The sequence below is a fragment of the Boleophthalmus pectinirostris genome, unplaced genomic scaffold, assembly GCF_026225935.1.
Source record: "Boleophthalmus pectinirostris isolate CB_2022bp ecotype Guang Dong unplaced genomic scaffold, ASM2622593v1 HiC_scaffold_16, whole genome shotgun sequence".
NCBI lineage: Eukaryota > Metazoa > Chordata > Actinopteri > Gobiiformes > Gobiidae > Boleophthalmus > Boleophthalmus pectinirostris.
This window is the reverse complement of record NW_026571095.1, coordinates 13,800,177-13,817,126: the sequence shown is the minus strand read 5'-3', so window position 1 is coordinate 13,817,126 and position 16,950 is coordinate 13,800,177. Positions and strand designations below refer to the sequence as shown.

The 16,950-nt window shown below is 41.8% G+C and overlaps 1 protein-coding gene across 1 annotated transcript in view; it reads left to right on the top strand.

Annotated features, from left to right (window-relative positions):
* The first annotated feature begins 4,377 nt into the window (after nucleotides 1-4,377).
* Nucleotides 4,378-16,950, top strand: part of tnn (tenascin N) — a 32,277-nt gene continuing 19,704 nt past the window's right edge. The window contains exons 1-4 of the mRNA XM_055151738.1: nucleotides 4,378-4,512; nucleotides 15,244-15,444; nucleotides 15,524-15,718; nucleotides 16,387-16,761. Coding sequence (XP_055007713.1) covers nucleotides 15,246-15,444; nucleotides 15,524-15,718; nucleotides 16,387-16,761 — 769 coding nt within the window. The 5' untranslated portion in view covers nucleotides 4,378-4,512; nucleotides 15,244-15,245. The remainder of the gene's footprint in view (nucleotides 4,513-15,243; nucleotides 15,445-15,523; nucleotides 15,719-16,386; nucleotides 16,762-16,950) is intronic.

Sequence of the window (16,950 nt, the reverse complement as noted above, 5' to 3'; positions counted from 1 at the left end):
CATAAAGTCTAATTGCGGTGAGCTCCAGGGACAAGAGACAGCTTTAACTCCCCACCGCCCACAAGAGAACTGCTGTGTGTATAATGTGGCAAAGGCATCAAAGACACACAGGACCTTGAAAGTGTCTTGTACCATCAAACTTCCATATGGCATTAGTTTATTTTTCCTTAAACGAGTTAGACTTTATCTGCACTGTGTCCCTCTAATCTGATTCAGCATCCACCAAAGTCACACATGGGAGAAAGACCAAACAAAACAACCTACCAGACATTTTTAGTATGATGCAAAATGCAGCACAGAAGCGTTGTCTAATCAGATTTTGCTAGTTTTGTAAACATTATGCCACTAACCTAAGATAGAAGCTATAATGATGTAACCTAATGACCTGCAGACAACACATGCCTTAAACTGATTTCCTAGGCTGAATTCACAAGCGCTGTTTGGATAGGCCTGTCACTTCTCATTCCACACCAGACTGTGTAGCTCCTGTTCACGTCACATCAGCTTTTAAAATCAACAGTTCCCAGATTTACAAGGAAACGGCAATCAGTGAAGTTTGGCCTGCCCCCTAAAGCCACTTTGTAAAGATTAAGTATACCATATGTTTCAACACACTCCAGCTCAGAGTTAAGCTTAATTGACGTAATGTAGCTCCTGCATATAGTCAGGGTATAAAGTAATGAATGAATCCATAATAACGTGTAACATTTCTACTTCAACATGCCAAGAAGAAGTTTTAGTAGCAGGGAAGGCAACAGTATTATAGTGATAGGTTCCAGTAACAGTAAAAAGTAGCAGATACAGTGGTGGAATGTAACAAAGTAAGTAGTAAAATACTGTACTTTACTTAAGTAGATTATATAGTGGATCCCTTTAACTTTTTCTTCACTACATTTGAGAGAAGATATCTTTAATTTTTCTTTTTTTGATTGAAAAGTAAGAGACCTACTAAAAAGGCTGAAGGGTTATGCTTTTTATCAAGTTCATTATTGGACCAAACAAAAATATACAAATAAAAACTCCTCAGTTGTTTCTATCAGCACAATTCTTTATCAAAATCTGTACACTTGAAGCTTTATTAGATCTCAAAATTTGTGTGATTTATGTTTTACTCTCTAACGTACATTTTAAAACTGGTACTTTAATACTCTTACTTTAATCGATTTTTCAGGTGATACTTTTACTTGCAGCCAAGATTTTTTTTGCTCCCATATCTGTACAAATTTGAGTACTTCTTCCACCAATGAGTAGACATAGCAGTAGCAATGTAGAGTGTGATATTGATAGTAAAGGCAGCTCAATGAAATCACTTATTGGTTAAATTAACAGTCACAGATGCAGTAGAAGTGGCCTGTTTTTGGCTATGGCCTTATCATCATGTGTTTAAATGTAAGATATGAAAGAAATCTGCCAAAATTCTTTCTAGTAGCACACTTTGCTGAAATTTCATGGTTGTTTTAACTAGAAATATATAGGCCTTGGGAGGTGGAGTATTTATCTTGGCTGCATGTAGAAATAAGATAATAAGAAAGAGTTGTAACTCAAGTTGAGAAAGAGTACAATAAATTCGTTTTTTTCTTTGCTTTAGCATGCAGTAAAAGAGAAATCTTTAGTACCATAGGGGCAAGTCAGTCAGTTTTTGGTGTTGCTGGCGAGATTCCTAACAAATATGTACATCTCCACAGTGTGAAGTGTAGACTTGAAATAGGGCAGTTTGGTTGAGTTTCTTTGTACCATTTGTTACATTTGCTGTAGCTCATAATGTTTTTGTGTGTCTTTTGTGTTGTCATTGTAGTATGATGGGAAATTATTCATCCATCAGGCAACAAATTACACTAGTCTACCATTTTGGCTCAGACAACTCCTGTGAGGCCTGTGTCAGTTTCACATTTAAAACAATATGAACAAAATTCACACCACACAAGCCATGATTCTCCAGTTATTATCCATAAAAGACAATAATCCCACCGGGTTTCTGACTAAAGCTGTTATCCACTGGAGACTTAAGAATAGCATAAACTATATTTTAAGATCACGTTCCCTAAGTCCTATGTCAAAGAACAGTCATGAATATTATTTCTATGAGACTTTATAAAATTGTACCCCCTGTGAATTGTCCAGGCTGCTCTATTTTGGCTCTGTTATTGTGGGGCTTAAACAAAGAGACAATGACAATGGCAAAGAAGCAATAGATGTATAGGCCTGTCACGATAATTGCTATACTGCCCATCATTCTATACAGGAAAACTGGAACTCTATAATTTTGGACTCAATATTTATCGTGTGTGCAATTTCTTTGTGAAAGTGAAGAGATTTGGGGTATTTTTTGTTGTAATATTACAAGATTTGAGCTATAGTGGATAGAATAACCAACTTCTGTGGCTAATTATTGGTTCATTCTGTTATTTATTTTAATGATTCTGTCTTTTTAAATAATAGATTACTGGAATAATGTTGCATGATTGTTATTGTGTCAGTGGCATAAAGTAGTTTCAGTATCATTGTTTATCGCAGTAGATCTCTGTATCGTTCTTCAGAATTTGTTATCATGACGGGCCTAAATACATGAGGTCTAAGAACATGGCTTACATATTCTCACTGTGCTGTAAAGAGGCACTTTATCAATATATCTGCAATACTCAGACTTACAACTTTCATTGGAGGTGTTCATGGTTCAATAATGGAGAGATATTTGATCAAGGACATATAGTATTTGCTGATTTTAATCATATCACAACATTTCTGTCAATACATTGAATGAACAGCCAGACAGCAACGGAACTGCATGTTAAAATCATAAATACCATCAAAGCAGACATTTCATAAACTGTATATTATAAAATTCAGCACTGACCCAATTACTTTTCAATTTCATACATTTATATCACCTAACCTTCTTTATCCCAGTGCCTTTTCTCTAGGTATAAGCCATAGTGTAATTGAATGTGCCCCAGATTCAATTCTTTGTGATAATGGAAATAAGTGGGTACAAATATTACTGAAATCAAGCTTATTATAAGAACTATACAGACTAGTCACAATCAGAGAGAGATAAAGAGAGGAAATTAGATCCTAATTTTATCTCTTCTCTTCTTAAGATCTCAAAACAAATATTTGCTTTTGATTTAGTACAAATTTGTTTGTTCTAAGGTGCATTGAGTTGGGATTAATTAAACTTAAAGTACTGTAACATTATTTCAAATCATATCTTGGTTTCCCCTATGTCACTGTGTCCTTGGTTGAGAAACGTTCACCCAACATGCATTTATATTTTTGTATTTAGTAGTTCAACAAAAGTATTCTTTTTATAGAGTAAACAAAAACACAAACTATGGTGCTTCTTGAATTTCACCTGAACAATCCTGCCTCCTGCTGTCCCACTGAAAAGTGACACCATAGTTATATATTTAGATAGAAGCAGCCGTAAACTAGCTACCAACCTTGACCCCTTAACATTCTGACTTCAACCCTGAGAGATGGATGATGCTACGGTATGTTAACTGGGTATTTTGACTGAAGAGAAACCAAAGTGATTTTCAAAAACAAGACTGGTAAAGTATCATGCATTTATTGGGGTTTATTTGTTTGAAAGTGTGAACAGCTTGTTTTGCTGAGAGTCAAAGTGGTGTGTTTTGACAGCAGTAAGTGAGAGTGTTTCAGAGGCATGAGTGCAAACTGAATCAAGACTTTTAAGTGCCACTCATCCAAAACACTCACAAAAAATATAGATCTGAAATATGTTATTTTTTAGGATGATGGAAAGCACGATACTTACTCTATTCTTGCCACTTACCAGAATTGCAACCATGCTTTTAGTACACACTCAAACTATAAACATACATATTTGCAGTTTTCAGTAATAGTGGAAAAATAGAAAACACAAAATTTTAAAGTGACTGTGAAGGATTTTGTGAAGGGCTGCCTGCAAGATGAAAGTTCTGCACTAAATTAGGGAATATGTTGTCCTTTGCAAACAACAAAATATTCTGTTTCAGTTTAGTAAAAAAGCCTGCTAACACTATAGTTTACTTTAGACTAGTTTTATTGAACACCTCATGAACTATAATTATATTAGGACATTTATGTATATATGAAATCCAGCCCACCTATACTTGGTTGATACATCTGTTTTGTTTTAAAGCAGATTTGAAGGACATCATTAATTCACTGATATTTTAATAAGTGCTATTGTGTTCTGTTACTGTACTTTTTGGCTAAAACATAAGCAAAAAGAAATACCCTACCCACTTCCTCAGTACAGAATCCACATTAGTAATTATGTCCAGTGAGAGAAAGTGTCATTTACAGGCTTACCTCTTGTTTCACTGCAGAGTGCAGAGGGGCAGGGGGAGGAGACGGGACCCTCCCAGACGACCTGCCCATGGCCCATAGGCACCGGGACAGCCCTGCTCACATAGGCACTCAGAGTCTGACAGAGAGCAGTCAGGGAGGAGGTCAACAGGTGGTCCAGTGGAGTCCAGTCCTTTGGCAACAGTTCAGCACGGCTCAAGGGTATGAAAACTTTATCATCAGAAGTTATTTCACTATGATAAATTTAGAGGTTTTAAAATAACCAATTAATTGTTAATTATTTTGGGTATTAACTACAATGTTTTTTGTAATTTTTTAAATAAATTAATAGTGCAGAAAGTTTTTTTTTTTTTAGGTTAGTTGGTTACTGAAAGGGTCCTTGTTGTGGTACTTCTTCGTGTTGTAGTAGAAGTAGGCTGTAGTAGTATAGTCATAATAGTAGTAATAAGTATTAGTAAGTAGTAAATAAAGACAAAATGACTTGATAGTATGGCTTTTAAAATCATTTCAAGAGTTTTGTTTCACTGGAGCCATGATGTCTCAAATGGTACTGAAATGACAGTTTATAGATCTATAGTAACATTTTTTTTACAACTCTGAGACAGATTTTATAGCTTAATGGAAAGAACATTTATCATAGAGAACAATGTTGTGTTGAAGAATGGGAACTGTACAGCATGGGGTAGTTGCTCTCCAAGTTGTAATGTAATTAACTTATTTTCTTTTTAGAATCTTAATCAATACTGTATATTGTGCTTTCTCTTCCCAATCTCACTCTTCATAATCTCCATCTCTCACCACCTCTGCATTCCATCACTTCCAGTTTTGACACCTGGACTTTATCAAAAGTCACGCCATTGCTGCCATAAGTTTGTATTATATGGCAAATGAAAAACCAGTGGGAGTCCCGGGTTCAGATTGTAGTCGATGAATAAAGCAGATTTTATTATTATTTGAAAGGGTCTGATATGGGGGAAAGAAAATGTGGAAATGGCTGTCAAGTGTGAATGATGTGCAGAACAGAGAGGCTCAATATCACATGCTGTTCTACCTTCACAAAACCACAGAACGTTTGTGAAGTGTTTTCATTGTGCACTGTTGAAATATTACTGGAAATGTGAAGTCTGTCAGATGTGTAACTTAAGCAAGTAACTTTTACTTTTTAGTATTACTTGGAGGAGATTGGAGGAGCTATTCTGAGTAGCACATTTTAATATTTTAACATTTAAATAGAAATGCCATACTAGTAATGACTAGAGATGCACCGATCCACCTTTTCAGTTCTAATATCAATATCAATACAGCTTTAAGTATCTGTGTATATCTGATATCAATCAGTATCAGTGCAGAGGCTGAAATAGCATTTAGTTTCACATAACAACATTCAACATAATTTGAGTATAAAAAATCAGATCCAAATGACTTATGTAATGTTTTTATACTTTTAGTAACCACATAAAATGGTCAATACATAAACTTTTTACACAGATAGATGGTCAATACAGTGGATTAGTCAGATGGATGAGAAACCACACCTTTAATAAAAATCTTAGAACAGTCTTAGAACATCTGTATCACACTGCAGTGTGGTGTTATTGAGGTTATAGTGGTAGAATTCCGTAAATTTGCCGTTAAAATGAATGTCTATGATCAATTGGGCCACTTCAGCAGAAGGCTCGTGGGCCAATAAAAACTGGTCCAAGGGCCACATTTGGCCCACGGGCAATAGTTTGGATGCTCCTGCTTTATAGGCTGAGCTGATACCCATTTGGCATTTTTTTCTGCCCAATACTTGCTACTAGAATCTGTGCTTCCCTAGTAATACTTTGATAGAATTGTGACCCTAACATTTCATATTTGTGCATAAATATTGATGAAGGGTCTTGTGGGGTGACAGGTATTCACACATAGCGTTGATCCACTAGATTTACCTTTAATGCTACTGTGCTGGCCAGGGAACTCCACAGAAGTCGTGGTGAAATGAGCTGCAGATGTGGGCCCATTGCCATGCCAAACAGCACACACACAGGAAGAGTGAGAGAGAGGGAAAGACAGAGAGAGGGAGGGAGGGACAGAGAGTGGGTGGCTGTGGTTGCATAACGTGACTACTAAGATGATGGAAACCTTACAAATCTGATATAAAGAAAATTATAAATCTTTTCAAAATGTGACTTAAAGATTTCAGTTAATTATGTTTGGTGCAGGGGAGTTTTGTTATTTAAACACTGTAGGTTAGATAAAATTACATCAACATCTCTCCTTGATTTCACACTGTTGGCTCCTTTTAATCTTATGACAAGAATGTATTGATCTATTCATATTTTAACAGTTAGAATGTGTTTCAGACTCATGTCTTTTGCGTTCTTTCATTCAGTTTGGTTGAGGTCAAACTCTTCAAACAGTTGTACAGATTAACAGTAGTGTTGTGATACATATAGGACTAACTGAGATGACCAGAGATAAAATAAAAATAACTTGTTTGCTTTCAAATCTGCTCTAATAAAATCCCTTCCATTCCAGTATAATCCTGCACTTAGTTTCAGTTTGATGTTTTGAAGAGCAGCTGAATCCATGTTTTCTTAGCTTATTATTAGCTTATGATATTGGCTTTGGTCCTGCTTTTCTCCTTATTTGGTAAAATATTTTCTGGGTTAATCATTACTTTATTCCTTAGTTTGCACCTGGGATTGTTCAGATTTACACTAATTTGAGGTCACTAAATACTGCCTGAAAGTCCTTGTACTTTGAGAGTTGGTATTTGCTGTGAAAAGATACATTGAGGTCAATGTATTAAACTACCCTTAATTACAATGACAGGGCAGGCTATTGTGCATTCTTGTTTTTCTTGATTGGTATTAATGTTGGTGTTTTTATTCATCTAGTATTTAAGAAATGTTGAGAACAGCATTTGAATCATTGATGTTTGTTTACCGAGATCTAATTCATTCTTTTTAAATGTTTATTGTTCCTTAATGGGTTTGGCGAGTTGAGACACATTGAAAACTCTCTGAAGAGAACAGCAGTGGGCGATGGACTGTAGTTTGGTAATCCTTTCAAAAAAAAAAAAAAAAAAAAGCAGCATTTTTTTCTAAAACATGTCTAAAGTATCTTCCTGCTTTTAAAATCTGGTAAGACATGGCAAAGCACTCATGTTATCGGACTTAACTTCCTCCATCAGCGATACAATGGTCAGCTGAGGTGAAAATTTACTATTGAGGCCATGCATAAACCCACTCTCCTATATCTCATCTTTGTTTTCTTTACTGACTCCCTTTCCCGTCCTCTGCTTTGTTGCTGTTTTCCACTGAGATTTGCTTTTGAGTTGAAACTTGAAGAAAACAGTCGGCCTTTTGTTTGAAGCCTAATAGCCCTCTGGAGACGAGAGGATGGATGAACGCAGTCTGACAAAGTCTTCTGCCTAAGTGTGCTACTTTGAACCATTTTACATTAACAGGCCCATAATACACTATTTTCTGATCTATATTATAATGTTGTATATTCATCATAAATGTACCTGGAGTAGTGGTTTGTTTCATTCACACATGTTTAACACATGAGTCCTATATATTTAGGCTGAGTTCTTCTCTTAAACAGAAAAAAATCCACCTTGTGTTTTCATGTGGTAATACAGTGCTCTGCTATGTTTTTAAACTCCATACAACTTGACTGGAATAATTTGGATATGTTCAGCCCTTGAAATTCCAATATCTATCGAATAAAAGATAAAAGGTGACATCACAAGGTGGAGCAGAGCATTTGAGCTTGTTCACTCCAATGTGTGTGAATGGAACAAAACACAACTCCAGGTATGTTTTTGAGGAGGAAACAACATTCGAACATGACTTAAAGCTCACAAGAGTCAATGTTGGTTAATATAGGACCTTTAGCCATTTTATTTCTTCTTAAGGAGTTATATGCATCCGCCACAGCTGTCTAGTGAAAGCTGACTGAATGTATAAGCGCCCATTAATTGTGGCAACATTCCACCCATAAACAAGAAGCAAGTGTTCCTTAAAGGAGCTGCATAGACACATGGGTACAATGTGCCCCTGCCTTTTAAAACCGAGAATACAGTCATTACAGGTTGTCCACAAACATTTCATTGGCCCATTGACATAGCAGGGTCCAGACACACAGCAGTTATTGTTGAGAAGGAATTTTTAACTGTGTTTATGGACATACTGGATTCTACTTAAGTGTCATAGGACGTTGTAATACTATCTTGATGTGGGGATCCTGAAGTGATGGGTTTTCCTGCTTTACACTTTGATCAGTACAGTGTAGACTCCAAAATAAATGTACCTTATGTGCCAATAGGGATCGTAAAACATTACAAGTTTTACAATGTAATGTATTTTTATTTTAATTTATTAATTAATGCATTTATTATAATTAATTGAATCGTTTGAACCTATTGTGATTATTCTGTTAATTGACCCTTGATTGCTTCATTCTCTTTTTGAATGCTTCCAGTATGCTATTTTTATGCTTTTTTTTTTGTATTGTTGTTCTTTGCTGAATGCACAGCACTTTGAAAACCTTGTTTTTAAAAGTGCACTATAAATTAAGATTTATCATTACAATTAATAATCATTTTACTACCTGTTATTACACCATATTATTTAAACAGTGTAGCAAGTTTATATATAAAGTGCAAAATTAGGGGTTTAACTTTTGCTAAACTGAGACTGAAGACTGAAGAATGATGCTGAAAGTCAGTATCATCCATACATTTTTAATAGTTTGGGCTTATCCACTACATAAATCTAAAAATGTAATAATTTCGGTTGAGTGCTTAAAGAGTTATTCCTCCCTAGTTCACTTATACAGTATTCATCTTTCCATACATCCCGGTCTCCTCACATGTTATTATCCATACATTTTCCCGCTGTCTTGCACTTCACGTTCCCCTCCATAGCCCATTTCCTCTGTCCATTAATCCCACCATCTGTCTGGTCTATCCCATGCTGGGACGGTAGCAGCAGCGTTCCCGATATGCTTGGAAACTCTTGGCCTGACCTCCTCCAAGAGAAATACGGAATTGCTTCTCAAAACAGCGAGTGTTGAATAAAAACCTTGACAGGGAGCTATAAACATGCTTGTTAAGCATCTCTGTGTGCCAGTACTGGGTACCATTCACCACCGTTAATGATGCATCCAAGTCATCTGTCACCCATATACCAGACTCCATCTTTCTTCAGTCCAATGAGATGCGTATGATAATTTTTTATCTTTTACATCATCTCTGAATCATAACTTCTGGCCATTGATAAAACCTTATGTTAAGTAGAGAAGCTCATGTCATTAAATTAAATTGTTGCGAGTGATCTCAGAGCTTGGACTTCTTGTTAGGGATTTGCTAACCTCAAAGATCAGTCATCTGCAAGCAAGTTCATGCATTTCTGGGTTTGGACTTCTTAAAATGGTGTTATTTCACACATCAGACGCAATTATTTATAAACCCCACTTATCCACCAAACTGGCAGCAAATCTTTCATCTACATTCTAAAAAAGCAGTTTTCCGATCCCTGCTATTGTGATAACATTATTGTTATGGGGCCTGAAGGATTGGCAGATTTAGAGGCCACCTGTTGACATGTTAATGTTCTGATTACTGCTCTGAGTCTGCTGGGCTTTTGGTGTCTGTTTCTCATTTCGTGTTGTCCTGCGATCTCCATCTTCTTCACTTTTTGATGCTCTATTGGGAATAATAGTATGTTGGTGTTTCATGATTGCCATAAAAAGTGTCATTTCAAGGTTGCTTAAGTCTGTGGCCTTGAAGACAGGGGCGAAATAAATAAAAGCTATTTTATGAGTGCATTCACACACATTAAGTTTGGGCCTGCTCTAGCCCTGGTTTAGTTCCCATTTTGATGTAATAATAGTGAATGCACCCTGTATTATGCACATAGAAATATAATAAGATCTGGAAGATGAACCCAAGATGGCGTTGTGTTGTTTTCAATGGCCTGTGCTCATTGGTGCGAAATGCCAAAAAAGTTTTTTTCTTCCACATCACTTCTTGAATATTGGCCTAACCCTGCCCAAAATGTGATGTCAGAAACATGCATTTCAAACCAATCAGAGCAATAGCTGCTAAAGCGGAGCAAGCGCAGGTTCTAGGCTAAATCTGACAAAGTGCACATTTAGGCACTTTGACAATTTAAAATGTATGCATTATTGATTCATTTTTTACTTTTAACTATGTTATAATGTTTTCCCTCAGCAAAATGTATATATTGTGCTTTGTTTCCTTCCATTCTTATATGCTTACCTATTTATCATATACTTATCACATATTTATATCATTTGGATTATTTGAACTCCCCCCCGAACTGCCACCTTACCGTGGTGGGGGAGTTTGCGTACCCGAATGATCCTAGGAGCTATGTTGCCCGGGGCTTCATGCCCCTGGTAGGGTCTCCCATGGCAAACAGATCCTAGGTGACGGGGCAGACTAAGAGCAGTTCATAAAACCCACATGAACAGTTTAATATCGAGGACCGTGACGTTGCCCGGTATGGCGCAGCCGGGGCCCCACCCTGGAGCCAGGCCTGGGGTTGGGGCTCGAATGCGAGCGCCTGGTGGCCGGGCCTTTGCCCACGGGGCCCGGCCGGGCTCAGCCCGAAAGGACGACGTGGGTCCACCCTCCTGTGGGCTCACCACCCGCAGAGGGGTTCATAGGGGTCGGGTGCATAGAGGACTGGGCGGCGGTCGGGAACGGGTGTCCCGACGGCCTGGTCCGCACACACAGCATCTGGCTGTGGCGACGTGGAATGTCACCTCGCTGGGGGGGAAGGAGCCTGAGCTTGTGCGGGAGGTTGAGAGATACCGGCTAGATATAGTCGGGCTCACTTCTACGCACAGCTTGGGCTCTGGTACCCAACTCCTTGAAGGGGGTTGGACCCTCCATTTCTCTGGCGTTGCCCACGGGGAGCGGCGGCGAGCTGGTGTGGGCTTGCTTATAGCCCCACAGCTCAGCCGCCACGTGTTGGAGTTTACCCCGGTGAACGAGAGGGTCGTGTCCCTGCGCCTTCGGGTCGGGGACAGGTCTCTCACTGTGGTGTCGGCCTACGGGCCGAACAGCAGTGTAGAGTACCCGGCCTTCTTGGAGTCCCTGGGAGGGGTACTGGACAGTGCACCGACTGGGAACTCCGTTGTTCTACTGGGGGACTTCAACGCCCACGTGGGCAACGCCAGTGACACCTGGAGAGGGGTGATCAGGAGGAACGGCCTCCCCAATCTGAACCCGAGCGGTGTTTTGTTATTGGACTTCTGTGCTAGTCACAGTTTGTCCATAACAAACACCATGTTCGAGCACAAGGGTGTCCATAAGTGCACGTGGCACCAGGACACCCTAGGTCGGAGGTCGATGATCGACTTTGTTGTCGTGTCATCTGACCTCCGGCCGCGTGTCTTGGACACTCGGGTGAAGAGAGGGGCTGAGCTGTCAACCGATCACCACCTGGTTGTGAGTTGGATCCGCTGGCAGAGGAGGAAGCCGGAGGGACCTGGCAGGCCCAAGCGTATTGAGAGGGTCTGTTGGGAATGTCTGGCAGAGCCCTCTGTCAGGGGGATCTTCAACTCACACCTCCGGGAGGACTTCTCCCAGATTCCGGGGGAGGCTGGAGACATGGAGTCCGAGTGGGCTATGTTCTCAGCCTCCATTGTCAATGCGGCCGCTCGTAGCTGTGGGCGTAAGGTCTGTGATGCCTGTCGAGGCGGCAATCCCCGAACCCGGTGGTGGACACCGGAAGTAAGGGATGCCGTCAGGCTGAAGAAGGAGTCCTATCGGGCCTTGCTGGCTCATGGGACTCCTGAGGCAGCTGACAGGTACCGGCGGGCCAAGCGTGCTGCAGCCCGTGCGGTCGCAGAGGCAAAAACTCGGAGCTGGGAGGAGTTCGGGGAGGCCATGGAGGAGGACTATCGGACGGCCTCAAAGAAATTCTGGCAAACCGTCCGGCGCCTTAGGAGGGGAAAGCAGTTCTTCACCAACACTGTTTACAGTGCGGGGGGAGAGCTGTTGACCTTGACTGGGGATGTTGTCGGGCGGTGGAAGGAATACTTTGAGGATCTCCTCAATCCCAACGTCACGTCTTCCGAGGAGGAAGCAGAGGCTGGAGACTCAGAGGTGGACTCATCCATCACCCTGGCTGAAGTCACCGAGGTGGTTGGCAAACTCCTTGGTGGCAAGGCTCCGGGGGTGGATGAGATCCGTCCTGAGTACCTTAAGTCTCTGGATGTTGTGGGGCTGTCTTGGCTGACACGCCTTTGCAACATCGCATGGCGGTTGGGGACAGTGCCTCTGGACTGGCAAACCGGGGTGGTGGTCCCTCTGTATAAGAAGGGGGACCGGAGGGTGTGTTCCAATTACAGGGGAATCACACTCCTCAGCCTTCCCGGTAAGGTCTATGCCAGGGTACTGGAGAGGAGAATCCGGTCGATAGTCGAACCTCGGATTCAGGAGGAGCAGTGTGGTTTTCGTCCTGGCCGTGGAACACTGGACCAGCTCTACACTCTCCATCGGGTGCTTGAGGGTTCATGGGAGTTTGCCCAACCAGTCCACATGTGCTTTGTGGACTTGGAGAAGGCATTCGACCGTGTCCCTCGTGGTGTCCTGTGGGGGGTGCTCTGGGAGTATGGGGTCCGGGGCCCTTTGCTAAGGGCTGTCTGGTCCCTGTATGCCCGGAGCAGGAGCTGTGTTCGCATTGCCGGCAGTAAGTCAGACCTGTTCCCGGTGCATGTTGGACTCCGCCAGGGCTGCCCTTTGTCACCGGTTCTGTTCATTGTGTTTATGGACAGAATTTCTAGGCGCAGTCAGGGGTCGGAGGGGGTCCGGTTTGGGGACCACAGGATCTCATCTCTGCTGTTCGCAGATGATGTTGTCCTGATGGCTTCATCGAACCAGGACCTGCAATGTGCACTGGGGCGGTTTGCAGCCGAGTGTGAAGCGGCTGGGATGAAGATCAGCTCCTCCAAATCTGAGGCCATGGTTCTCAACCGGAAAAAGGTGGCTTGCCCTCTCCGGGTGGGTGGAGAGTCCTTGCCTCAAGTGGAGGAGTTCAAGTATCTCGGGGTCTTGTTCACGAGTGAGGGAAGGACGGAACGTGAGATTGACAGGCGGATCGGTGCAGCGTCGGCAGTGATGCGGTCGCTGTATCGGACCGTTGTGGTGAAGAGAGAGCTGAGTCGAAAGGCGAAGCTCTCGATTTACCGGTCAATCTACGTTCCTACCCTCACCTATGGTCATTAGCTCTGGGTAATGACCGAAAGGACGAGATCGCGGATACAAGCGGCCGAAATGAGTTTCCTCCGCAGGGTGGCTGGGCGCTCCCTTAGAGATAGGGTGAGGAGCTCAGTCACACGGGAGGAGCTCGGAGTAGAGCCGCTGCTCCTCCACGTCGAGAGGAGCCAGTTGAGGTGGCTCGGGCATCTGTTTCGGATGCCTCCTGGACGCCTCCCTCGGGAGGTGTTCTGGGCATGTCCCACCGGGAGGAGGCCACGGGGAAGACCCAGGACACGTTGGAGGGACTATGTCTCTCGGCTGGCCTGGGAACGCCTCGGGATCCCCCTGGAAGAGCTGGAGGACGTGTGTGTGGAGAGGGAAGTCTGGGAGGCCCTCCTCAGACTGTTGCCCCCGCGACCCAACCTTGGATAAGCGGAAGAAAATGGATGGATGGATGGATGGATTATTTGAAATTCACATTCATTTTTGCATCTACACAATTTAAGTGTTAGCTGCTATTGTTACCTGCTACCTTGTCCAAATCCAGTAGCTTTACTCTGCAGTGGTGTAGGAGTAGTGGTGTTTGTGGTTTTGTTTTTGTTTTCCTAAAGGCAGAACTTGTTGAGCAGTGGTGGGAGTAATGCTCTACAGAAGCAATGGCACTGAATTCAAAATTAAAAGAATGGCACTGAATTCAAAATTAAAAGAAGATTGCTTTGGTTAAATCTTTGTATGGACAGAATCAGTGGATGGAATCTTTTAGTCAAGAACTTAAACATTTTTAGCATTGCTTGTAATGCACTTTGTTCCGAAACAGCAGGTTGTAATGTACATTCACACATGGACGTCTTTACTATATGCTAATAAATTCCTGTGTGGAGCCATTCTCAGCTGTCTCCTCTTACAGCTTTTGTTACTCGTTTTGCTGCGTGTGCATTTATTGTACATATGTTTTATAGCTGTAGAGTTTCCAGTTGTCAGGCGTCACAGCAGGCCATCCACACTTCACTCCTTTAGACGCTTTGTCTTCATATAGACCACACAGGAGCTGCTCAGAAGAAGTTGGTTCTGCTGGCTTCTATTTAAACTTTTACGGTAGAAGACAGCATTTAAGAGGAAATGTGCTTAGAAGTTAGAAACAATGTGGTTTGAGTATGTCATTTGGTTTCAAGGAAAACTGTGGCTAAAGTAAAAGTTCACATGACATCATTATCCCTGGTTGCTGTGCTAATTATAAGGCAAGATGTTAAGAAGATGTACTATGACTCACTTCTGCCCACACCTTGGTGCTGTTTTGGCTCCAGTTTCCTCAGACACCACATAAGCTTCTGCACCAGTATGGATAGCACTTCAACTTTGACCTGTTTTGAACCCCAAGATGCACTTTGCATTTGCCAAACTTCACAGGGCCATTTTTCATCATCTCTCCTCCACACTTGGAGGGGGTAAGCTCCTACTGCAGAGCTGCCTTGGGGCTGATCAACAGTAATGTGGCTCCCAATCTCACTCACCAGGTTCAACACTCTTGATAGATTTATTCTTATAATATGCTACAGTTCTACTGTTTTCTTCTATTATGCCAGTCTAATTTGAAAAATTGGGGATCAGAACTGAGTAGATATGCGTAATGATTAGGGCATCACTTTGAGCAGTTTTATTTAATTTGTTTAATTAGTTTTCATTCCCCTTTTTGTTTTGCCCTTTAGCCATGACCACCAGTCTCTTGTGGAGGGTCCGGTGTTGGTTGATTCTGCTATGCACCTTGTCAGGATGTGGTTTTGGGGATGAGCACCCAGGGGCCCCCGCTCCGGAGCAGGGAGTCACCTTCAGCCATGTCTATAAAATTGACATCCCAGCCGCGGGGTCCTCTTGTAAACTCGAGCCCCTCTCCACAGACGATAAAACAGGTCATTAAAACACATATAAAGACATGTTGTGAAAAGTAGCATTACACTAATATTCTAATACTCTGTCATTGTGTTGTAGAGCTTCAATCAGGGACGACAACAACTGGAGATAATGATATCATCTTTAGACATAACATCAAGCTGCAGACACCCAAATGTGACTGTGAAGAGTCTGAGAGCTTCAAATCACTGCTGTACCGAGTCAATGGGCTGGAAGAGGAGGTCAACTATCTGAAGACCCAATGTGATAAGGGGTGCTGTGGAAAAGCTACAGGTGCAATGGCTCATACATGTTTTCCAACAATTATTTTTATAGTTACTGATTGACTTTCTAAATTTGAACTAAAGTAGAGAGACAGAAGGGGAAAATGTGTTGCAAATATCAACAAATTGCATGGAACCACCCATACTCACCAAGGCTTAGACAATGGTCTCGCAAAAGGGAGATGGAGAAGTGGCTGGTGTTTTTGCGGCTGTGATAGACTTCGGAGACATAATTGGAAGAACAGGATGACTTTTGGATATTTTACCAAATAAATGATTAATTTATATAGCAGTTTTCCACCTTGAAGGAAAACTGCTCAGGCTCAGATTGAGGTGGGTTAAGTGTCTTGCATTCATCTATCTGAACTGGAATCACACTGCCAAGCTGTGGGTCATTGAATCTGAGTGCTCTATCAGTGATGTTTATGTCAAGAGTAGGATTTGAACCACCTACCTTCGGATCAGTGGACAAACACCAACTGAGCTACTGTCGCTCCCCAACTTAGGCAAAAGAATAAAAAACTATCTATCTATACAATAAATATGTATAAATCTACTTAATTTTATCTGTTACGAAAGTTTAGAATTTAGGAATTCTTTAAGGTACACTCTCTACCAGTTTATGTGGACCTTTAAACCTTAACCAGTAATCTCTTCTTTGCTGCACTGGTCCTCAAGGTGTGGACACTAGCTGCAGTGGCCATGGCACGTACCAGCACGACTCCTGCAGCTGCCAGTGTGACCCGGGCTGGGAGGGGCCTGACTGCTCCGTATCCACCTGCCCCGACGATTGCAACGATAATGGGCGCTGCGTGGACGGAAAGTGCGTGTGTCTCCAGGGTTACACTGGCCACGACTGTAGCCAAGCGGCCTGTCCCGACAACTGCAATGATAAGGGTCATTGTGTGGACGGCAAGTGTGTGTGTTTCCCCCACTTCACCGGAGAAGACTGCAGTGTCCAGAGGTGTCCCAACGACTGCATCGGCAACGGCAAGTGTGTGGACGGGAAGTGTGTCTGTGATGAAGGCTTCTTCGGGGATGACTGCTCCCTAGGTAAGCAAGTTGTTGTTCATATCATAAAATTATAACAAAATGCCTCTCTTTTTTTGATTAAAAAGTTTGCATCTTATTGTAACATCCACAAAACATATGAATCACTGTTGTGACCTCATTCCGAAGGTTAGTTTAAACTTCTAAACACATTATATAGGTGCTTAATAATAACAAGTGGCAGAAAAATGC